This window comes from Haliotis cracherodii, unplaced genomic scaffold (genome assembly GCF_022045235.1).
Source record: "Haliotis cracherodii isolate W230 unplaced genomic scaffold, xgHalCrac1.p SCAF_7, whole genome shotgun sequence".
NCBI classification, from domain to species: Eukaryota; Metazoa; Mollusca; class Gastropoda; order Lepetellida; family Haliotidae; genus Haliotis; species Haliotis cracherodii.
In genome coordinates this window covers 28,677,000-28,691,457 of record NW_027266330.1, presented here as the reverse complement: position 1 = coordinate 28,691,457, position 14,458 = coordinate 28,677,000, and the positions used below count along the sequence as shown (strand labels likewise).

Sequence of the window (14,458 nt, the reverse complement as noted above, 5' to 3'; positions counted from 1 at the left end):
GTTAATCCCCATTTTTGTGTTCATCGACCGTCTGCCATCCTGCTGATGAATTACTGTTTACATTTATATTTATTACTTACTAAATGTCAGGTGACCTTGGCTATATAAGCCTTGGTCGAGAGAGAAAGGGAGGAGAAAGAAAGGTCTTACCCTTAGCCTAGCTAGGGTTAGGCTGGGTGCTCCGGGGCACCTAGACAACAACCACTACCACTATGTGCTGACCTGGCACATAGTGTCTTTTGTATGTATATATCTACACGTATAAAGTAAAACTGTATATATACCACAAGCCATCGTCTCCAAGTTGTGACTTCCTACAGGAACCATACGTCGGCCCCTTGCATATACGAGTATGCAAATTATTTATTAATCAACATAAGACCACACACGTTGTTACCTCTATGACAAGAGTGTCTCCTTGAGGTTAACGTCCAGTTCCAGCCAGTAGCCCCACTGCCCACAGGCCACTGAAACACCGAGGGAACCGCACCTCGCTTCAGCGTCGTCCTGTTTGGTGTCCACTTGAAGTCATCCTTCAGGAAATGGTTGCTGCACACAACTGTGTTGGAGGTTATCTTGAATAAAAGAATAAGGTAGATAAACAAATAAAATAAGACTCTACTTGTGGAAAATATGACACTGAATTTGTATTGTTGCTTTTGAAGGTTATGTCTTTGGTTTGTAACTGTGCTAATTAAGTTTTGGCTGATATGGGTAGCCGATAGGGCTTGTGTCCCAATTATTAGACCTGTGAAGTTTCGGGGTAGACTAGGTCTTCACCAACCCATGATAGCCATAAAAGGTGACTATGCTTGTCGTAAGAGGCGACTAACGGGATCTGGTGGTCAGGCTCGCTGATTTGGTTGATGCTTGTCATCGATCCCAATTGCGTGGATCGATGCTCATGATGTCATTCACTGGATTGTCTGGTCCAGACTCTATTATTTACAGACCGCTGTCACATAGCTTGAATATTGCTGAGTGCGGCGTTAAACAACAAACAAACAAACAAAACAAACCCCAATTATTGACATGATTAATGACTACAAACAGCTGTGGAGACTGTGCATGCAGTGTGACGATTAGTGGGGGTTAAACTGAGCGAAAGCTTACTGTGCAGAGCTATGAAATGAATGAATTCAGGTATACAATGCTAAAGAATAAATCATAACTAATAATAATAATAACAAGAGTTTGCCACTAACGTGGCTATATCCCCCACCCATGTTGCAGAATTTATGACATAATTTAATCTAAACAAACACTAACCTTTTTTAACCGAGGTGGAACTTGTCATGGAAATTGTTAAAAAAAAGAAGAGTTTGGAACCTAAGTCAATCTTGTTGCAATGGAAACGTAAAAAATAAAAATGTACCTTACAGACCTGCAAAGTTTGATGAAAAAATATTGAACGGTTTATGAGTTATGCTCCGGAAACGAACCCTACCCTCACAGAACCAAAGTCCATCTTGTTGCCATGGAAACGTAAAAAAAACATTTTTTCTAAAATTTCTAAATAGCAAAAGGCACCAGTTCAGCATGTACCTGACAGACCTGCAAAGTTTGATGAAAAAATATTGAACAGTTTATGAGTTATGCCCCGGAAACGAACCCTACCCTCAATGAACCTAAGTCCATCTTGTTGCCATGGAAACGTAAAAAAAACATATTTCTAAAATTTCTAAATAGCAAAAGGCACCAGTTCAGCATGTACCTGACAGACCTGCAAAGTTTGATGAAAAAATATTGAACGGTTTATGAGTTATGCCCCGGAAACGAACCCTACCCTCACTGAACCTAAGTCCATCTTGTTGCCATGGAAACGTAAAAAAACATATTTCTAAAATTTCTAAATAGCAAAAGGCACCAGTTCAGCATGTACCTGACAGACCTGCAAAGTTTGATGAAAATATATATTGAACGGTTTATGAGTTATGCTCCGGAAACGAAACGAGACGGACGGACAGATGGACGGAGCCCGTTTCTATATCCCTCGCCAACTTTAAAATTGTTGGGCGGGGGATAATAATAGGCCAATTATATTGAACATATTTCCACACCACACAGGGGCTGGCTCAAAGAGCTATTATTACCCTGGTTACTGGATCAGTGTGCACTTAACAATCATTCTCAGCTCCCTGGGGAGTATACAACCCAAGCTGCCTATTAGTGTTAGGCGCAAGAAGGTGAACAACCACATCGCCATCTCATCCTACCGGGTACCCATTCACTGCTGGGTGAACAGATGAACATTTTGAACGAAGTCACCGGCCCAAGGAGATACCACATGTGTTATGCGTGCTTCAACTAATTTTCTAACTAATACCATATCCTTATTGTTTAATGTAAGTGTTAAAGGTACTTAACTAATCAAATGGCAACAAGGTCATACAATCGTACTACTAACATACTAGTTGATCATATAGGGGCAATGATCTCTGACAATTCACCCGGACTGGTTGTTGCCTTTGTTATTGTTTTTTCCCCGGATGCTATCCCACAAATCTCAACTAGTTCGCGACCTGTGCTGCGCCAACCGTAAGCGCATTTGTCACTTTTGTTGATAGCATAAGGGTGTATCGTCACGTTGATCAACAAAATGAAATACATTTTATGCTCGGAAACATTAAGGATACGTCGGTGTCTTTTGGAGTATTTCGGTGATGGTGATGTAGTTTTCATAAGTCACTTGCTTGTATTGTGCGATTTTCATTAACACTATTTGGACTTGTAGCACAAACTAAATATTTCACCTGAGCATTGCTTCTTTCATTGTGTGTATATGTTATAGTCAATGTGTAAAATGTTTTAAGTTTTCATTTAGGCAATTTATGAAACCCCAATATATTCAGTTATTTTACAAATTGACTGAGAAATCTGTTAATTTTTTTTATAATGACAACGGGGGGCGGTCGGGTAGCCTAGAGGTTAAAGCGTTCGCTCGTCACGCTGAAGACCCGGGTTCGATTTCCGACATGGGTACAATGTGTGAAGCCCATTTCTGGTGTCCCCCGCCGTGATATTGCTGGAATATTGCTAAAAGCGGCGTAAAACCATACTCACTTACTACAATGACAACGAATTCCAAACATTTTGATGTTTAATCTCATCACCCAGTGACTGACAATGATAGGATTAAAAGAGAAGGAAAGTCAAAGTACATTTCTATTTTAGGGGGCTTCTAATCCAAGCATAATTCCTCTATTGTGATATTGTTAAGCCCTTCTGAACTCTTTAATGATTCTTAGTCAATCTGTTAAATAAATGAACAGATTTTTCAGTCAGTTTGTAAAATGCCTGCAATATTTAGACATATATAAATTGCCTAAGTGAATCCCATTTTACACATTGACTGTAACATATACACGCCTATAATTGAAAAGGCTTGTGAAAACAAAGACCTATTGTTGTCTGTCTCACATCGAAGAACTTCCCAATGATAACGTAGAGGAACAAGAATGATTCTGTTCAATGCTACAGCAAAAGAATGAAAACAAAATACAAATATTGTAATTACAACCGACCAAAGTTATCTGTTTAATATTAGGCAGTTACCTTGTTCGAGGAATGTATCCATAAATATCCACATAAAAGAACAATATCCCATACATCTGCAGCTGTATAAAGAACAGAGCTCCAGATAAGCTTTAGGTGTTGTGGGTATTTTCCCATGCATTTTAAAATCATTGGGTATCAGTAATTCTATCTGGGTATTCAAATTTCTGTTACCCACTAGTTTTTACACATGTGGGTATTTAAGTTGAATATTTAAAAACACTATTCATCTAGTCCCTGCAAACTGGTGTTGTGTGGGTTCGAGAGCTTTGTAGGACTAAAAAATACCACGATACTTCTACAAGAAAGTGTGATGGCAAATGATCATGATGTAACTGTCATCGTGGAATTTGGCAAGGTTGACGGAATGCCCGTTAATAATTTCAAAAAAAAGTTGCTGATTTGCTAATCGAATACGCAGGGTTACTTCACAATATTTTGATGATACGCACAAGTTTGTTTTTTGTAGCGTATCTGTAATGTTCGTTGTGTATTTGATATGCTTGGATTATATTTTACTGCGTATTTCTCCATTTCTAAAGCGTATTTTACGCAGATACGCAGCTTATCTGGAGCTCTGAAAGAAGCTTGTTCAATGTCACGTGTCTTTGTAACAATCTAATGTTTCAAAATACATGTAGTGTTTCTGGATATAATAAACTGATCACATAAGTTTGATTCAGGTGTTTCATACACAGGTGTCATCTGTCATTGGTCGGCTGAAATAGCACATGCGACGACTATTTTCATGACTTCAACAGCTCTTTACAAAAACTCCATTGAGTTAGATGACAATGAGCAATCAATCAACATATCATCTGCTAATCCTTTCAACAAAGTATATTGTTTTTACATCAGCAATTCACACCCAGGTATGGTGTATTTCGGCTGCTTCAGTAAACCTATACACATGTAAACACTTACTTTTAACAAGACCACTGTGCAAGAGTAACAGTGGTTAATCATCAACATATTTTCGGTTAATCCTTTAATTGATGGATGTAATTTTGTAACTCAACAGATAATTCCTCTGCGTTGTCCTCTGCATATTGCATATCATACATTTCACCCAACTTCAGACCTGGATCGATGCTCACGATGTCAATCACTGGATTGTCTGGTCAATCCTCGATTATTAACAGACCGCCGTCATATAGCTGGAATGTTGCTGAATGCGGCGTTAAACAACAAACAAACAAAGGAACAAAGAAAGAAATGACTAATGGGAATCTTTGTCAGGTAATCTGAGCATCAAGTGAATGACGAAACATTTACAGATGTATAGGGTTATACCAGGAAACATGGATGACAACAAGGAAGCAGTAATTGTTGTATTATATGCTATTTAGTTGCCTGAAAAATAAGGGTCACTGTGGTTTGAGTGTACAATAATTATTTGCAATGGCAAAATAGGGTTTCATTTACAGCCACTAATAAATCTAATGTTCATGTTCAGTATTTACATGGCATGATTAAATATCAAGCTACGAAACACAGAAAAAGGGTCCAAATCAATCTCAGTCACCGTATTATCCGAGCAATCTGAAATCCGAAAATGTTTTCACTGCAGGGATACTTTTTTGTATAAAACTATATCCATTAGGGTATTTCCAAATAGCAACCGGTTCGCCCTGATTATGTTTCCAGGTTTGTCAGCACCATACCCGTGCTTGTGGGTTTCACCAAAGAGGTAAACTTCTGAGAACTGAATACTGTTAAAAGCGGCGTTAAACACAACTCACTCACTCACTCCAAATAGCAACATTCAGTGAGCTCAGTCCTATTGGTCTCTGTGTTTAGCAGTGGTGGGACGATACACTGATGCTTTGGTGGATCGCGATTATTTACTTCTCGATACAAGTGTCGATCACAATCGCACACTAAGTAAAAAGTATTGATTCTTACCTTAAATGTTTTCTTGAATAAATGTTACACCAAACAATAATTACTTGTGAAAATGAGTCGTGAAAACAAATATTTCCATCCATTGCGCCATACCTGACACTGCCAACTGTTAATCATTAGTGTGCCATGTTTTTAGCAATCCTGTCTATGAAAAAGATGGTTTATGCACCACAGATAAGTGCAAGTATCGCGATACATATCGGATCATGAGCAAGGTATCGTGATACATATCGGATCATGAGCAAGGTATCGTGATACATATCGGATGGCACAGTTGGTGTATCGTCCCAGCCCTAATGTTTAGGTTGAAGAAGTTAATTAACAAGCACGTTTTGGAACATCCAAATATCGCAGGTAACCAATAGAGTGCAGAAATGGGTACATATATTGACTCAAAGTTTATTTACACTGTCACTAGAGACGGTAGCCTATTTTCTTGTCACGCTCAGTTGCAAATCGACCCCTGGCAGCTGCGTGAGCCCAAGCGGGCAGTGTTAGGCAGCCAGGTAGAATTAAGCTAGCGATCAGTGCACCTTTAATTAAATGTTATGTACATATCAATAATTACTAGAGGCGGCCACATACTATATATTCCTCGAATACTATATATATCAGAGGCGGATACATCACCCGCCCCACCACCCCACCCCCATGTGTGGTGCGTGTCTCTGTGTGTATGTGGTGTGCATGTGTGTGGTGTTCGTGTGTATGTGTCTCTCTCTGTGTGTGTATGCGTGTGTGTGTGTGTGTCTCTGCGTGTATGTGGTGTGCGTGTGTCCCTGTGTGTGCGTGCGCGCGCGCGTGTGTGTGTGTGTGTGTGTGTGTGTGTGTGTGTGGCTGACGTGGACTCAAAACTGAATGTCATTTTTCGATAACTGCAGAAGAGATTTACGTTTTTTTTTAGAGGGAAGTGTCAATTAAGAAAGTCGTTCACCACAGATGTAGCTGGGCAACGTAGATAAACGCAATGGCCGTTCGATCGCATCCCAAAGTGGAAGAGATGTGACAATCGGTATTTGGAGAAATTGCATTTTTTTTTATTGTACGATAAACAACGACCACGAGTCGTTTATTCATTACATAAATGCACAAAAATAGATAATGGATAGAGCGTCTGCCCAGAGATCGGAGGATCAGGGGTTCGATCCCACTGCATCATACCAAAACATTCAAACGATGGTAGTTGTTGTTACCCTGCCTGACGCTCGGCAATAAGAGGATAAAACAAGGATTCGTTGGCTCGGAGTCAGTTGATGCTGTGTCTGAGTCCCGTAACCATGCCTGTTTACACACACACACACACACACACACACACACACACACACGTGCATGCACATCGCTATATACAATTTTGTCACAGACGATCAGAGAAGAATTAAATATGTTATCAGCTATCCGTTTTTAATTACACACAAGCCAGCGTTCACCATGTTAAAGATTCCTGGTTAAAACCGTTAAGCAAGTAGCAGTGAGTGTGTATGGTTTTACGCCGCTTTTACTAATATTTCAGCAATATCACGGCGGGGACACCAGAAATGGGTTTCACACATTGTACCCGTGTCGGGATTCGAACCCGGGTCTTCGGCGTGACGAGCGAACGCTTTAACCACAAGGCTACCCGACCGCCCCTAAGCAAGGAGGAAGTTAGGAACGCGAATGAATTTCATATGGAGGTTATTGTTTATTAAATAATTGTGACATGAGTGAACGACATACACTGCCGGGCAAAATAAAGTAAACCCTTGAAAATTTGATATGACCGAACTACTGCAAGCGTAAGGTCCTAAACACAGATACAATACCCATACATCAAACAGAACACAATCGAATAACCATTTCTTGTTTGTTTCATTTTTAGCCACCATCAAACATGAGTGTATACTTTCTTTTGTCCGGCAGTGTATTGACATTGAAATGATGGAAGACATGTTTACAAAAATAAATAAAAAAACCCAACAAAAAACAAAACGTTAGTGTGGCATTAACAGATGACATACATATATACAAAACAATTCCTTGTGATAATAAATTACTTTACAATATAAATAGTGGCACGGTACTGTGGCTCACGTCGCCACGTATAACATCCATTTTAACAGCAAGGTGGGCCAGTCATCTAAGGCGCCGCGATTCGCTATGCAGAAACCAGAAACCTATGATTGTGGGTTCGAATCCCGGTTGGCCCCGATTATGTTTCCAGGTTTGTCAGCACCATACGTGCTCGTGGGTTTCACTGAAGTGGTAAACGTCTGAGACCTGCATCACTTCGGGCTTTCCTCCCACATTAAGATGACACGCCGTGATATAACTGGAATACTGTTAAAAACGGCGTTAAACTCAACTCACTCACTCACTCGATTTAACAACAACAGCTTATTGCAACAGTAATAGAGTAGTATTGGCAGTATCAATTTGTTCATTCCGCCCTTTTTATCACAGTGACCATCCATCTTAAATCTAAAAATATCAATCACTAAAGTACGTATATATACTGGTGACAAGCACCTTGTAGAGACTGTGGTTCAAGAAAGACATATTTATGTCACACAGTATTGTACCCATGCACTGACAAGCAAGGCAATCTGTCTACAAGGGTTACAAACCGACCACTGTCGACTTCATTGATTTAAATTTCCAATTTCTAGCTGACGTGTTTTATAAAATACATTGTATATTCTTCATATTATTGGTTCATATATTGTCAAATGGTTTTGTTGTTGGATGGTCTACAGTGGAAGCTGGTAGATGTCTAGGATGGGGGAGCAAGAGCCGGAAATTTATCGGAAAAAAATGTCCCCGAAAACACTTGAAAAAAAATAATTATGCTTCAATGGAAGCTGGTAGACTGTTGACAAAAATAAATCGTCTGCCACAAAAAGAAAAGTTTTGCAATGTATTTTTCACACTATTCATTCTAATAGTTATAATTAAAACATATCTGGTTTTGTAGCTGTACGTGAAAAATATCCTATCTTGATATAAAATATTACGACGTGACCCGGGTGCGCTCGATTTTTGTAAGAGAATTTTTTTCAGTCAGTATTTTCAAAATAAGCAATTCATTTCAGTGAAAGAATACACCAAGCAATTTAATCTGTTTTCACAACCCATCTTTTTACCGGAAATCCGTCATTAACACAGAATTGTTTCTTTTTATCTTAGAACAAATGCGCCCCTTTGCCGAAAAACAAATGGACGGCCCTATAGCCTGATCAAGCGTAAATAAGTGGACACGGTTGGGGTTTTGCTCATGATGCCAGTCACCTGATTGTCTGGTCCAGACTCGAATATTTACAGACCGACGTCATATAGCTGGGATGTTGCTGAGTGCGGCGTTAAACAACAAATACTCATTGTCAGAATTGGGCTTCACACATTGTACCCATGTGGGGAATCGAACACGGATCTTCGGCGTGACGAGCAAACGCTTTAACCACTAGGCTACCCGACCGCCCCCGATGGGCAATAGAGGATTCAGACAGCACGGATACCTTACGCATGTCATTTCGACCCCCCCCCCCCCCCCCTCCCCCCCCCCCCCCCCCCCCCTCCCCCCCCCCCCCCCCCCCCTCTCAGCAGGTCAAAATCCCGCAGAAATGGCTAAAAACAAAGACAGGTTGGGTAGCCTATTGAGTCATTGGGGCGGTGAGGTAGCCTAGTGGTCAAAGCGTTCGCTGGTCACGCCGAGGGCCTGGGTTCGATTCCCCACATTGGTACAAATCGCGAAGCCCATTTCTGGTGTCCCCCGCCGTGATATTGCTGGAATATTGCTAAAAGCGGCGTAAAACCATACTCCCTCACTTACTCAATATCGAATCATGTGTTCTTTTAATAGAGAAGGTCTCCCTGTGTTTCCATGGTTACATTCACACACGAGCGCGGGCACACACACTCATTCAAGCATTCCTAATAATGTTCTCAAAACGACGATATTCTCTCAATCTCAAAGGTATTGGCTAATGGGAGATTGTAGAGTAGCGAGAAGGTGTTCACATGTACACACACGCTGTCGTTCGCGCGCAATTTAATTGTGAGGTCAAGGTCAGACGACAGGTACGTCCGGTTTTTGATGGTTACTTTCTCCGTCATTAAAACATCATAGCCAGTGGGTAGCTTCTTCAAGACATCGTGATATTGTATGTGATCAGCTGTGTTCGGTAATTTGTTGAGATAAGTGTCAAAACTGAGATGACTCCGGATTCGGAATATTCCACCTTTCAACACATGAAACAATCCTCCGTCAAATGACAGATCGCCTTGAATGAAAGCGAGGCCATGTGGGTACTCTTCCAACCACTTGAACTCTTTGTCTGAAAACAATTGGAGGTGTATCCTTAGTAATATAATCCTTATCGCTGTGATCGAGTTGCGACAAGCCAAAAGTGGTAAACGATTGAGACCTGCATCACTTCAGGCTTTCTTCCCACATTAAACTGACACGCAGTGATATAACTGGAATATTGTTCTAAGCCGCGTTAAACCCAACTCACTCAGAATAATCCCGAGGTATGTATGTTTTTAATAACATATTACAACATTCAATTTCTCTCTCTCTCTTACTCTCTCTCTCTCTGTCTCTCTCTCTTTCTCTGACTCTCTCTCTTACTCCCTCTCTCTGACTCTCTCTCTCTGACTCTCTCTCTCTCTTACTCTCTCTCTCTGACTCTCTCTCTTTCTGACTCTCTCTCTCTTACTTTCTCTCTCTTACTCTCTCTCTCTTTCTCTCTCTGACTCTCTCTCTCTCTTACTCTCTCTCTTACTCACTCTCTCTCTTACTCTCTCTCTCTGTGACTCTCTCTCTCTCTTACTCTCTCTCTCTCTCCCACCCATCCACGCACCCACCACCCGCTCACTCACTCACTTACCATGTTTGGTCGCCTTGACGTCTAATACAAGCCTGCCAAGAGTGAGAGGTCTGGGTGTTTTCCGTCCTTTCGTCCTCCTGTTGCCCGATCCATCTGGAACAATATGTACTGCCGGTTAAAAGCGGCGTGAAACAATACTCACTCACTCACTCACTCATTTTTAATTAGCAGAATTCCGTCAGTAGCTTATTTGGAGGGAATCCGATGGTTTTTCATTCAATGTTTCTCCCTGATTATTTACCCCCCCCGGTTAGGGTGAGTTGAAGTGAGGTGAGGTGAGGTGAGGTTAGGTGAGGTGAGGTGAGGTGAGTTGAAGTTTAATGGGATTTAACGTCGCGTTCAAGAGTATTTCCCTTATTTAGCGACGTGCATGATCGTGTGGCTGCCTGTACTTTCCCGGACGTATGCCGACCAGTTCTACTCTTATATCCTTAGTGCCGAGCGCCAGGCAAGGTAACAACAAGTAGCATCGTTTAACGTCTTTTGGTATAACGCGATTTAAAGCGGCAATGAATACACTGAACCCAACTCACTCACTCACTCACTACACATCAATCGTATTACTGGCGTGTCACTTATATATACATTATACATTTTTAATTTAATCGTAACGTAACACACAAACGCACAATTAAAACACGTAATTGTTACCTGGTTCACATTTGTGACGATTGTCGAGAAGAGGAGAGGTCCGGATCTGTGGAATAAAAAATATGAATTTGTATTTGAATTGCAAGGACTGCCGATTAAACCGAGAGTAGTCTCCCTTTAAGCAGTATGTCCCATACAAGCAAGTACTATGAGCAATGACAAATGCTTTCGCAGTACCGCTATAAAGAGCCGATCAGATCACACTGGAGAGCTGATTCCCTCTGTTGACACCCGATGTAAGACGAGGGCTGTTTTGTGCACACAAAATAAATGTAATTCAAGAAATGAACAAGACAGGAAATTATTATAAAAGCTATCAGATATGTTCATAGACTGACGGCGAAAAGAAAGTATACATATGTCCACCCATGATTGATGGTGACCCAAACTGAACAGAAAAGAAATGGTTTTTCGATGGGGAAGTATTTAAAACGGGTATCATAGGCGATATTATATGTATCATATCAAGGAGTATCTCACTACTGGTGACGTGTACATGACGTCACAAGGAACAAGGATTCGCAGAATCACAGTTAACAGTAATGAGCAGAGTGACGCGTGAATGTTCAAGTGTTTATAGTAAACTACGGTTATAACGAACACGCTTATAATGAACTTACGGTTATAACGAACTTACTTTTTTGGTCCTGACTATTTGTTGTAGTTATGCTGTATATATGCTTATAACGAATTACGGTTATAACGAACTAAAATTAGTAGTCCCTTTGAGTTCGTTATAACCGTACTTTACTGTACTTTCTTTTGCCCGACAGTTTGTTTATCAACGAGAACTAGTGTTTGTTTATTGAAATATCTGCATGTTATAAGATTTGTGACAGCACATAGATACACGTTACCAAACTATGTCGAATGGGGATATTTGAGAGTTTTTCAGGAAGCATTTTTGTAATATTTCAGCAAGCTAATTGTTAGTAGTTGATAGAAAGACAGCATGGAAAAAACTCATGTTGAATCAAAGATTTGAACATAGCTATATTTTCTCTTGAAGTTGAAGAAAATAATTTGATCTGGCCAAAACGTCCAAAACATTCAAGTTTAAGAAAAAAAGGCTAAATGTTTTTGTATAAGTATAAGTTTTTTAAGAATACAGTAAACTACGGTTATAACGAACACGCTTATAACGAACTTACGGATATAACGAACTTACTTTTTTGGTCCCGACTATTTGTGTTAGTTATGCTGTATATATGCTTATAACGAACTACGGTTATAACGAACTAAAATTAATAGTCCCTTTGAGTTCGTTATAACCGTACTTCACTGTAATTCAAAATTTTCTGTTTCAGATTTTCAGTGAGTGAAAAGGTCCTTATCCTTCCTCGTGCACGTCAGCCATTGTTATGAAAGAAGTCTGTAAGAACTTTATGTCGGTTCTTACAATGCAGTATTTTGAGGACATAAGATGTTCGGGAATAATTTGTTTCATTGTCTGTCGGTGCTCGGTCCCGAAATTTCAACACATATTGTGTTAGCCGTGTGACTGCCTTTACAAGTCTACTGTACGGCAACATATATAAAGTAAGTGAGTGAGTTGGGTTTAACGCCGTTTTAAACAGTATTACAGTTATATCACGGCGTGTCAGCTTTATGTGGGAGGAAAGCCCGAAGTGATGCAGGTCTCATTTTTACCACTTCGGTGAAATCCTAGAGAACGGGTATGGTGCTGACAAACCTAGAAACATAATCGGGGCGAACCGGGATTCGAACCCACAATTATAGGTATCTGGCGTGCCTGAGGGACGCGACTCTGCACAGCGAATCGCGGCGCCTTAGACGACTGGGCCACTCGTGCCCCCCTCAACATATATTGAGGTTATTATACAAGCATGTGTGTCATACTGATTTTACGAAACGAACGTCAGAATTATTGTATGTCCTGAGCGAGAGCGAGGGTAATACATGAATTCTTACAACTGTTTTGTCAAACCAGTAAGACACACATGTGAGTGTAATAATTTCTTTAATATCCATTTTTTCTTAATCATTTTGAGCTCCCCTTTAGAAATATGCACTGATCACCACCGCTGTCCTCGAAAACCACAATTTGTTGAATAGGCTATGGCTTCTCTAGTGTGACGTCATTCCGACCTTACGTCACAATAAGATTCGAATGACGTCAACAATGCCGTCCGGATGACGGAAACAATACACTGGTGCTCGAGAAGTGATATTTGAACTTGTGCACATACGATTTTTATGAACTCGGTTATTTCTAACCCCTATATATCTCAGCGTTATCGCTCTTAGCATTACGGCACAGCCATAATGACCTACATATCAAGTTACCGGACTGGGATTATAAACAAAGGGGGATAACTCACAAGTTTATTCTGAAGAAGAGCCTGCAAATCCTGGTTAGATGACTTCACACAGCATAACCCGTTCTCCGTGCGCCTTGAGTCCACCCCGGGTACTCCATCCTCTCCACAGGGTAGGCATACGTTGTTTGACAAGTTCTCTTCGGGGTTGCATAACCCGTGCATAACGGGACCGAACACGACGCCGACCAGGGCTGGGATAGCGATAACGTTAAGCCCAAGGGAGATAACCACAACGCATTTTATGACACAGGACGTATTCTCGCTGATGAGGCGTTGGAAATGGTGCCGTGTCTTCCTGTATTTATATTCCTCGGTGATGTAAGGCGCTGTGGGGTCAGTGCTGCGCGACCTCCTTGTCAGAGGGTGTTCCGTGGACAGAGATAAAGGGGTACACGGTGTAGCTGGCCTTGACCTCATGGTAACCTCACGTGACGGTGACGGAATTTGACGTTGATGGATTTTTGCTTTAGCGTCTTATAATTTTACAAAACTCTCTGGAAAACTGAAAAAAAATATAGATTAAAATGTGAAAGGGACAACTATATAGAATTGTATTTGTGAAAAGATTGTCTTTTTTTCACGGACTTTAATAGTGAAATGAAAAACTTTGTCGGTAGGTTGAAAAAGATATTAATAGAATGCAATGCACAGGATTTTTCTATTATCTAAAGTTTGATTTGGATCGGCAGGTGTGATAAAAAAATAAGCATATTTGCTTGGTTTGGGACCTTAATAAATATTGTATTTCATTGTCATTTTTTTAAAGCCAAAGGGACCATATATTCTCTTCCTTATGTATGTCACTTTTAAATGCCTTTCAAAGACCTGGGGCTATTACCGTTTCATAAAACAAATCCTGTGTTTCATTCGGTTTTATAACCCGGGACAATGTACATAAAGACCAAGGCAAACAAACCAATACAAAAATAAACAATGAAACACCATCCACTCACTGCATCCTGAATTTCATATTCCTCTTTTTATGAATGTCATGAAATGAATTAAGGAAGTGAAATAGACAATGTCACAGCAAACACAACATTATCAATTGTCAGTAGAAAAAGGACACACACCACACCTTTTCCATTTTAAAAAAGTCTTCCCTTTTCCCCCTCCCCTCCCCTCCCCCCCCCCCCCCCC

The 14,458-nt window shown here is 40.5% G+C and overlaps 1 protein-coding gene across 1 annotated transcript; it reads right to left on the bottom strand.

Moving 5' to 3' along the window:
• Nucleotides 1-9,378: 9,378 nt before the first annotated feature.
• On the bottom strand, nt 9,379-13,735 carry LOC139448781 (uncharacterized). Its single transcript, XM_071230316.1, has 4 exons — nt 13,319-13,735; nt 10,977-11,022; nt 10,326-10,418; nt 9,379-9,770 (listed from the first exon to the last, which is right to left on the bottom strand). Exons 1-4 carry the CDS (start codon nt 13,733-13,735, stop codon nt 9,379-9,381), a joined length of 948 nt encoding a protein of 315 aa, XP_071086417.1.
• Nucleotides 13,736-14,458: the final 723 nt, after the last annotated feature.

Excerpts from the sequence above, each read along its gene's own strand:
- LOC139448781 (XM_071230316.1), bottom strand. The coding sequence starts at position 13,735 with ATGAGGTCAAGGCCAGCTACACCGTGTACCCCTTTATCTCTGTCCACG. Across the intron at positions 11,023-13,318 it reads CTCTTCTTCAGAATAAACTT|ATCCGGACCTCTCCTCTTCT; the intron begins GTGAGTTATCCC and ends TTTATTCCACAG. Across the intron at positions 10,419-10,976 it reads TCGTCACAAATGTGAACCAG|ATGGATCGGGCAACAGGAGG; the intron begins GTAACAATTACG and ends ATATTGTTCCAG.